This window comes from Dendropsophus ebraccatus, chromosome 7 (genome assembly GCF_027789765.1).
Source record: "Dendropsophus ebraccatus isolate aDenEbr1 chromosome 7, aDenEbr1.pat, whole genome shotgun sequence".
NCBI lineage: Eukaryota > Metazoa > Chordata > Amphibia > Anura > Hylidae > Dendropsophus > Dendropsophus ebraccatus.
The window spans coordinates 62,902,797-62,913,683 of record NC_091460.1 but is presented as its reverse complement, the minus strand read 5'-3'; the positions used below and the strand labels follow the sequence as shown (position 1 = coordinate 62,913,683).

At 39.7% G+C, this 10,887-nt stretch overlaps 1 protein-coding gene across 3 annotated transcripts in view; it reads right to left on the bottom strand.

Annotated features, from left to right (window-relative positions):
• Window positions 1-1,427: 1,427 nt before the first annotated feature.
• CRACD (capping protein inhibiting regulator of actin dynamics) overlaps window positions 1,428-10,887 on the bottom strand; it is a 107,153-nt gene continuing 97,693 nt past the window's right edge. For all 3 annotated transcript variants that reach the window (XM_069977649.1, XM_069977648.1, XM_069977647.1), the window contains one exon: window positions 1,428-10,567. In XM_069977649.1, the coding sequence (XP_069833750.1) occupies window positions 10,410-10,567 (158 nt within the window). In that variant the 3' untranslated portion in view covers window positions 1,428-10,409. The remainder of the gene's footprint in view (window positions 10,568-10,887) is intronic.

The following is a 10,887-nucleotide window of genomic DNA, read 5'->3' as shown; positions in this document are numbered from 1 at the left end:
CCGACGGGTGACAGTGAGCAGTAATGTTGCAGGGCCATGAGGAAACGTAAGTATTACTTCATTATTATGTTCTGCCACCTTTTGCTCTCCCTGGTTTCTTATGTTTGCCCGAAGTTCTCCTTTAACACATTTCATCAATTGTGGATTGGGCCCCCTTTTATCTTCTGTGTATAGTCAATACATTGTTCTTTTTATTAAAAAATAAAGACTCATTTGAAAAGTTCATACTTTTTTTTTATTGAAGTTTTGTGTTTTTTATGGACCTCTTTATAACAGTCAGACAAAACTGAAATAGAAATTACACATATAAGAATTTATACCTTTCGCTTGTACTTTTTTTTTTTTTTTTTTTGCACAGATTTCAGCTAAATATAATCCTGAAAACTCCAAAGGATTCCTATGGAGATGACACTGAATACAAACTTATTGATGAATTGCTCGCTAATAACTTAGAACAAAGTAATATTTTATAATAAGAAACCAGTGTACTTGAAAAATAAAAAAAAAGTACAATAAACAAAAACTGCACAACGTTACATGTTAATAGATTTATACACGACTGTATTATTAAACCAAAAAGATTATTATCCACAGCAAATAAGAGATGTTATCTTGTAGTCTATATGTACATACTGGTTTATAGTTTATATGGCCTGTGCTGATTGTGTGCAAGCTTGGTGGAATTTTACAGAATTTAGAAGTCACTTGCAAATCTTTTTTTTTTTTTTTTTTTTTTTGCATATTTACAGAGGAGTCAGCCCTTTCTAAAGCTGAATCAATATACTTTATGAATTCACTAGAAAATAGGAAAACCAATGAGGGTTTTATGTATGTCACAAATATCAGTGATAACTATTGCTTGAGCTCTCAAAGTCTGCCTTACATAGAGATGTTTCATTAAAAAATTACCAGTAAATAAAAATACATAAGTATCGGTAGAATAAGTTTATCATTGTATATTAAGGCCATGTTCACACAATGTAAGTTTTGTATTAAAGGGGTAGTGCGGCGCTAAGAAATTATTCACAGAAAAGCACACATTACAAAGTTATACAACTTTGTAATGTATGTTATGTCTGTGAATCGCCCCCTTCCCTGTGTCCCCCCACCCCCGCACGTGTACCCGGAAGTGTGGTGCATTATACATACCTGTCACGTGCCGACCCCCGTCCCCGATCTTCTGTACCACGACGTCATCTTCGGATGGACAGCCGAAGCTCTCCGATTGTCGAGAGTGCCGGACGCCCTCTGCCGCGTTATCAGATGCTCAGCCGCGATTGGCTGAGCATAACTACGCGACATGGATCAGGTAATGTATAATGCACCAACACTTCCGGGTACATGTGCGGGGGTGGGGGGACACAGGGAAGGGGGCGATTCACAGACATAACATACATTACAAAGTTGTATAACTTTGTAATGTGTGTTATTCTGTGAATAATTCCTTAGCGCCGCACTACCCCTTTAATCACGGTTGTTGTTGCCAATTTGTTACCAACAGCAGCCTTGATTAATACAAAACTTTGTTGTACTGCAGTCAGGGGGCCTGACTGGCCGGAGAGTGTATACACATAGTATACTCTCCGGCCAAGATCCCTAGGGCCACACAAAAAAACTGACATGTCAGTTTTGTGCGGCCACTATTCATTGAATAGCGGCCGTACAAGCCTGACAGGTCACACAACAGATACGTCAGCATGCCAATTCCGCACAAATGAAGATCATCTGGCTGGTTCTGCATTACCGGCCAGGACGATCTTTACTGACACCGGCCGTTCTGTGACCCGTCCAGGTCATGGAATGGCCGGTGTTTCACGTAGTGTGAACCCGGCCTTAGAGTGTATTCACACTTGGTGGATAGTTTGCAGATCTTCAGCAGAGTTGTTGCAGATTTTCCAGAAATTATCCACGAAGAGAAAAACATGGCCACTTCCAGAGACAGCACATATGCTCTACTCAGTTTGGGTAGGATATTGCAGCTCAGTTCCATTGAGGTGAATGGAGCTGAATTGTACAACCACAATTGTTTGTTTTCCAGTTGTGGATATTCCCTTTACGTTCAACAAGGAATTCAAAATCTGCAACAAATTTGCCCTGTACCTGCCATGTGTGAACATACGTTTAGGCAGATTTTCCGATCTGGGCTCTAGTAAAAAAAAGCTGGATGGAAAACGAATATAACAAGCAGAAGGGGCAACATATATAAGAAAGAAAATCCCTGCATAGGATATTAAAAGCTAACAAAAAGAGGTGACTTTTATTTACTGGTTTACTATGATCTGAGTCTTTATGACACTAGAATCTGAAGATCTGTATTTTTCACAAAGGTACCTAAACATGACCAGTTGCTAACAATGCAAAAGTGTGCCAGTCCTTACATAATCCAAATTAAAGGGATATTCCCATCACTTAAACTTTTGTTGTGCAATAGGGAATGCAAAAAAAGCTATTTTTCAAATGTTTTGCGTTAGCAAAATTGCTTTTCTTTTTGTAGTTTCAACTTTTTCCTCTCGCTGTACTGTTGACAGCTCGTTCTCTCTGTTCCCGACCACCGCTGTCCGCTCTTGAGTTGAATTCTTAACAGATGAGAATAACCTTTTAAATTGAAGTAACGAAAGTGTGACTAATTCTCCTATAGCACTCCTTGAGTCTTGGAGTGGAATTACAGATTAAAGATTTCATATATATGAAGTATGGCTACTCTGGTTTCAGTCAGGACTGCAACAATTCTAATGACCACATGAGTGTAATATTTGGACACCAGCATGAGATTGTAGCTTTGATTTTACTGTATATAGTTTAAATGCTAGGCCTTGTTTTCTTTTGCATTGCCTGATGGATCTGGCCAGATGGCTTAAACCTGACATTCTTAGTTGAAAACAATATTTTTATATAGAAAATCTGTATCTCCCCAAATAAATGTATTACATAAAAAAGAATAAGGTTTCTCAAACAGTCATGCAATTTAATGTTCTGCTGAGCATTTTCCACGTGGATTTTTATCCTGAATAGATATACCTGGCCTATTACTTGTGTCTATATCCCATGCAAGTCAGACTGATATTTTTTATATTCTACTAAAGTTAATCCATTTATTTTACAGATAGTTGGGACCACTGGGGTAGGTGCAAATAAGTCACCTCATTGATCTGCAATGATATGCAGATCACACCAAGCCATAGTATAGATGACAATTGAACACACAGAAGCAGACAAGGTCATGTGTTAGAGTTAGAACATATATAAAATCAATGGCATGTCTGAAATAAAATACTAGGAATTTTATGTTGCAGTATTAAGCCAATGTCAGAGATACATTCCTTATTGTGACTTAATTAGTTTAGCTTTTGTAAATCCTTTTGATCCTTTGTCAAATATTTTTCTCAAGCGTGCTCGGGTCTGTCTGAACCTGAGTGTGCAGCATTTGATTACCAGTGGCAGAAAAGTTGGATGCAGCCCTGAGGCTGCTTACAAAGAAAAGGTATAGCCATAGGCTGTATCCATGTTTTCCATGTTTTCAATCACAGCTAATCAAAAGCTGCACACACTGGTTTAGACAGACCCGAGCCTGCTTGAGTTGCGTTCATCTCTAGTCTGTGCCTTGATTGATTGACAGACTGGACTCCTCTGTCAGTACTACGCAATGCACATCAGTCAGACAAGGCAGGGAGGGGTGGAAAAAGGAGGGAGAGAGGGAGGAAGCATGCATTCTGCAGCTCAGCACAGCCTCCTTGACAATTGATCCCCTTAATGAAAGGGTGTGACTGCTTTGTCGAGATCTATGTATCTGAGAGGACTGAGGGTATAGTCATGTGAAACATGACTACTATACTCCTCATTTAAGATCACACTTATTCCTTAAATAAGTATTATGATTGCTCCTTTAACATTTACCAGCATGCAGCATATAATACTGGGATGCATGAAACCCATTTCCTGATACAAGCTATACTTAAAGGGGTTATCCAGCGCTACAAAAACATGGCCACTTTCCCCCCTACTGTTGTCTCCAGTTCAGGTGCAGTTTGTAATTAAGCTCCATTTACTTCAATGGAACTGCGTTTCAAAACCCCACCCAAACTGGAGACAACAGTAGGGGGAAAGTGGCCATGTTTTTGTAGCACTGGATAACCCCTTTAAAGTGTTTGGCCCGCCAACAGCACTTTGTTCCCATCCACTGCTCGAGATAGCAAAGCGCTGTGCTATCTTTAGCTGCCCCATAGGCAGTGAATGGATGGCCAGTGTGCACAAATGATAGCCACTCCACTTCAATGGAAGACTCCTGTTCTTGAGCTCACTAGGTGATAAGTGTTGATGGGATATTCTCTTTAATGGGGTTTTCATTAAATTTTTCTAGAAATTAATGTTCAGATGAGTATCTTTCTACCAAGCAATCAGTCCCCTTCCTTAGTTGCCAGGTGTAGCACCATATATTTTGTAGAGGCAGTGCCTGGTATTTCAAAGTCTGAGAAAACTCCATTAATTTGCAGTAACGATTCAAACTATGGGTCCATTTACACAGAAAGATTATCTGCCAAAGATTTGAAGCCAAAGCCAGTAATGGACTATAAATAGATCAGGTCACATTTCACCTCTTTTCAAATCCATTCCTGGCTTTGGCTTCAAATCTTTGTCAGATAATCTTTCTGTGTAAATTGACCCTAATTCAGTTTTGTTAGGCGGAGTATATTTAACTAGCATTAATAGACAACCTTTGAATCAGATGTAGACCATGGTGAACTTTTAGTTCCAGCATGCAAAGCAGTTCCCTTGTGCTGCAGATTGGCCTGTACGTCTCACCTTGTATGGTGCTCTCTACAAGGAGAAACATTACCCCTAGTCTACATACGTTCTCTGCACCTCTTCTATGTGCCCAGTACTTCCTTACCATTAGTTTCTGTTAAAGGCTATCTAAACTCATTTCCAATAGTAAAGCTTGTAGAACGAACTGCTAATATCAGTCACATAGGTACGTCCATATTCCTATATAGTAGTTCTGGTCAGGTCCCTGTAATGCAGAATATGTTTGTACACCCCCTATTTAATAAATGTTTCCCAATAATTGCTATTTAAAGTTAAGTTCTATAGTCATCCTAACACACTGAGCCTTACATATCAAAATGATTTACCATTCACGTTAGATTACTGTGTTGTGTATGGAAGCCTCCGGACTCTCACAGGAAGATTGGCCAGTTGAATTTTAACATACCCGATCTTTTTGCTATCAAGGGTAATAAGCTACTGCCAGAGGAATCTGGCACCAGCCTACTACAGTCTTTCTATTTACAATACATTGGGGGTGAATGTGTATAAGCAGATCGGGAGAGATAACTATTGGTTAATATGTATGGACAGCTTTAGATGAACATATCCTTGTGTTTATTAGCAACCCCAGTTCTTGTCTCATTCTAATGCAATTCAGAAAGAAAGTTTGGGACTTTAGTACTAGGCCACTGAATTCCTACTCTGGATTACTAGGCCACTTCTTCTATGGGACTGTTTTGCTACATACTGTAAAGGTCCAGCAGACAGGTTTTCAGAACACACTATACATGATTACATTTACAAACCATTTCAGTATATTTCTCCATAGTAGAATGTTGGTCAGAACAGTTAGTTTCACATCCTGAACATGCAGCAGAATAAATAAGAACAACCTTTAATAATCTACCACTTTGACAGTAGGTGTAATATGAACTATTCTCTGTAATATTGTCAATTATCTGAGTGTTATTCTGTCCATGCTATTGGTTTATCTAATGTACAAAACAAATTTGCTTTAGATACGGAACCAAAGTGAAGGACTGTAGAAGGTATTGTGTGCTGCTTTTATGTGTACTAGGCATGCTTAAAGGTGCATTCTGGAGTTAAAAGAGGACTACAGGGTCATTACACAAAAAGCAGAGGTGTAACACTAATCCTATATATTTCATGTGTACTTGTTTCCTATGTTCTCCTTTTGTGGTATATCTAAAGAAGACATGAGCCCATGGAGGTGACAGACTACAGTTACCTTCATTGCTAACCTTTACTTCCTGCATTTCCCTTAACGGCAAGTCTCCATCCTCTTGTGCTTCCTCACTGCTGAACCTCTTACATTAATTTAAAGTTCCCAACATCTGCTGATTCATAGACAAACAGATCACTCTCCTATAATTCCTAGTGATGAAACTGAGCATGTGTGACCAATGAGTAAAGGTTGAACTACAAGGTCATAACTAGCGATGAGTGAACTTGCCGAATGTTCGGGTTCAGACGAACCTAAACACTTAGCATTTGACTCCCAGTGGCTCATAAAGTTGAATGCAGCATTAAGGCTGCCAGGAAAACATACATCCTATGGCTGTATCAATGTTTCCTAGGACTCCCTAGGGCTGGATCCAACTACTCCAACCACAAAGAGTCAAACACCAAGCATTTGGGTTCGGTAACCCTACCGGAATACCTCTTTACTACAGAGGTGTAATCTTTTCAAGGCGTCAGCGACTGCAATAAATAGTGTGCTATGTATTACCTTACCCTTCCTTCTGTGTGCTCTCTTTTAATAAAACATCTGATGTATGTTAGATATACAAGAAATTAGGAATATGTCTATAACCAACCATGGTGGTCTAAAGGCATTTATTTTTAAGAAACATCTTGTCCATGGGCTGTGCCTCCGATTGCAGTTTAGCTTCATTCAAGTGCACATAGCTGAGCTAGAATGACAGATATAGCGTATGAACATAGGAACAATTGTTGTTGGAAATACAGAAACAGACGCTTGGCCTGTGTTTGCATCATGTTGAACCCACCAGTCTAATCCACACCCTTTTCCCAAACGTCCTATCACACTAGCGGAAAAGAAAAATAGAGGTGATAAAATGGATTATTCCTGGAAAACACAAAAAATCTTTCTATGTGTTGCTAGATTAACTTCTGTGTGATATGCATTTAGTAATCCCTTATATGCATTTTCCTCATATAAATATCTTCTTACGTAGAGAATGTAAAATGAATAACTAAGAATACTGAAGGCCAATTGAATTTAAAATGATAACATTATTTACGCAGGAAGACCACTCAGTCAGTCCTTTTATGTGTGTTATAGGGATGGTCCGAACCGCGTTCTGTTCGGGTTCGTATGAACCCGAACTCTCGGTAATGATTCCCGCTGTCTGCCTGCTCCGTGCAGCGGGCGGATCCTCCCGCTGTATCCACCCGCTCCACGGAGCGGGCAGAGAGCGGGAATCTGATGCCGAGCGTTCGGGTTCATACGAACCCGAACCTCGTAGGGTTCGGACCATCCGTAGTGTGTTATATAGGTCCAGTAACCTCTTATGTGACTGTGATGATTGTTGTTAATAATCTCTGGGATCTTCACGGAGCTTGTATGCAATGCAAAACACAATCCCCCAGTTTACTATAAATGCCTTGTTTATGATGGGGACTGGAGGAGAAGACTAGTTTCAGCTGACAGTATTTTGCATATATGCACCACCATCTCCAAATAGAGAGCATGTCAAACCTTTAAACAGGTTGTTATAGAAAAAATATATAGTCATATCAGCTAATAATAGAAAACGAAGGCAACAGTGGGCATACTATCACCGATTTATTAATAGTAAAACTGCGTAAAAACATCTACTGTTCAAGTATAGTAATATAGTAATATAATATAGTAAGTACTACCTATAGGTAGTAATGTAGGTGGACTATGCTAAGGGGCGCTCTACATGCAGGAAAAGGTCCGCTCTGAGTAGCCTTGACTCCTGCTGAACCATTTATATGGTAGATCAAAATTTGGCATAGGCCACATAGCTCCATATCCCCTTGTTCTAGGTTGTGGTGGTATAATGGTAAGAGAAATGTTTTCTTGGTATACATTTATATTTATTTTAGAAAAATGCAACTGCGGTTTTTCAATGAAAACCATTAGTGAATTCAGCAGGAAGAAGTAGTAGAAGTCCTTCCTTTACTATTCCTTAAAGGAGAAGTCTGGCTGATTTTAAAATCTGGCAGGGGGGAATTTGATCAGGAGTATGAATTTACCTCTCCCCGTGCCTGCGGTGAGGGGCGGGACCCCCTCCAGGGTCCAGGATCTCTGGCACTGACACATCACAACCCAGCTAATGGACTGGCCCCTCAGTCAGTCAGTGACTGGGGCGGGATGCCGCTCCAGTCGCTCTTTGGCTGAGCTACTAGTCCATCAGCCAGGACAGGCATCCCAACTCAGAGGAAAAAGCCTTCCGTCGGGGGTCCCAGGGGCACAGGGAGAGGCAAGTTTATACTCCTGATCAAATTCCCACCTGTCCATGCTGGCTGCCAGATTTTAAAAATGGCTGAACCTTTTTTTTTTAAAAAAAAATAATGAATGAATTAAGGAAAGAAAACTGCTGTGGTATTCTTCCCAAAATGTTGTATATGAAACAACCCATAGAGTAACAAGATTGCATGTAACTTCCTTAGGATATGGTGTATGGGAAGATTTGCAGCATGCTTTCCCAGTAGATTTATAAGGAATTTGTTCCAGCATCTTGCCATAAATCTGTCTGTTCTGACGGTATATTACATAAATGTACATGTGTTCATGCACTGCTTTAATAATGCCTCAAAATTTAGTTTTACAACTTTGTATCCCAAGATTAAATTCTCAAAAGTGTTAAAAAAGTCAGAATGTGGTAATGTAACTATAGATGGCGCTATAAGCTGCATACTCTATGAGACAGCATGGAGCAAACTGTCTTATCTTTGTATGAGGGGTCTTTGGTATATGGTAAGGTAGAGGTATTATATCACTAAGTACTTGTGATAAACTAAATGATTCCCAAGAACCAAAACTAAGGGAACATATTGAGACACCGCTAGTCACTGCAGCTTTACAGTCATGGAGGCTTCTAAAAGAAATCTGACATATTAAATTTGAGTACTGGGAGATCTGTTTTAACATCTAATGTTAACACGTTTTGGGGATGCGTATTCTTTGATGAAAATGGTATTAAAGGAAAACTTGTGCCCTTCCCCCTCAGTCCCTGTATTAATCATAACCCCGTAGCTTTAGGGTGCTCCTTAAAGCAACCTTGACAATACTTTATGATTCATTATTTTTTACCATACAAAAAATAAATAACTTTTTCTACTAATAAATACTAACACAAGAAGGAATAGGGCTTGCTTGTAGGGCTGGAATTGCCCATTCGCTCCTTAAAGGGCCAGATCCTGAGATTTCAATTGTAGCCCTGCTTTATGACTGCCCCAAACAATATAATTTTTTTTTTCCACACTAAAGGCACACCTATTACCATTTGCTACTTTACACATACCAAATAGTCATTTTATCATGGATATTACAACTCTTTGTTCGTTCTTTCATGGTGATCACGCACAACATGCACTAAATCCAAAAATACCACATGTTCACAGTTTAGATTCACTACATTGTGCATAGGAAAAATATGACCAGCTCTTATATAATCTCTCTCTCTCTCTCTCTGTTATGGAGTTTACTATATTTGGGACATACCCTCTAGATTTTTGGAGTTCCCATTAGACCCTATGGGCACAAAAAATTGGTGCCTTAAATCCTGCCTGCCCCATTAGGTAGCCAACCCTATTACTCACAGGACATCCTTTGGTATTTAGTAGTTAGCTTGCAGATCAGATGACCAGATCCTTAGACCTTTGCTTCAATATATATGTATATCTTAACTAGCCCACGGAGAAATGACCACTACAGCTGCCACCTGCAATGGCCGAGTGACAAATCCTAAAGCTGGCAAAGCTTGTAGGCAGATCAAGGTCAACCCTTTTTTGCCCTCACAAGGTTCTACTGACCAATTTTACAAAATCCTATTGGGCTCCAGCACTACTAGAGTCCATATGTATAAACCAAACTAATAGCACTCTAGTAGAGGCACATAATACCATAGTGTGCAAACCATGAATGCATCAAAAAGAAAAAGTGCAAACCTGTATTGGCCATATTGGTCCAGAGAAGACATCATTTTGTGCAGGTTATCATTCAGCTAAGATAAAAATTTATGCTCTTGTTATATTCTTATGAAACATCAATACAGCCATATACACGAGCCAATTGACTACCTGAATACAGTATTTATTTATATCTGTGATGCCATAGGCATGGTGAGATCTGGAGTCGGTTGCTAAACTCTTAGCCCTGTTGAAGTCACCTTTTCCCATGACTTGTCACCGAACTCCCATTTCTTCAGTCTCTCAAAATGCAGTAATAAACGTCATTTGTGTGTTCACATTTGACCAGAATAACAATAAGATTAGGTTAATGCTTCTGGAGTAAGCCCCCCACATATGTAAATGTTTTCACTGTAGAGGTCGCAACAACCATATAGTGGTACACAGAGAGAAGTTAAGGACGTCTAATGTGAATCTAATTACTTAGGATGAGGGGGGATCTACTTAATAATTTGCGGACAGTCGCTCCAAGCTTTCGATTTCCTCTTGGCTAATGCCAGCCATGCTGGTTCTGATGAGACAGGGCTGGCATCTGGGGTGGAGAACCTTTTGGGAAGATCCTTTGCATGTGTTACAGGAACGGTCTCTGTTATTTCCACTGTTGGAGAAACAGATAGTTAATATAACTTAAAAGAAACCATGTACAGTAAAGGACAAACTCTCTCATAACACCACTCCCTTTTCGAGTCCAGAGTTCGTGTAACAGATTTTCAGTCCACCTTTATAGTTAAGCAGCAATTGATTACCAGTGGCTGCTGAAGTTGGATGCAGCCATAGGGAGTCCTGAAAAACATGGATACAGGCTGTATCCATGTTTTCCAGAACTCCCTAAAGCTTTATCTAACTTCAGTAGCCACTGCTAATCAAATGGTGCACAAACTCGACTGGGTTCAAAGTTTGCTCAACTCTTTTCACCAT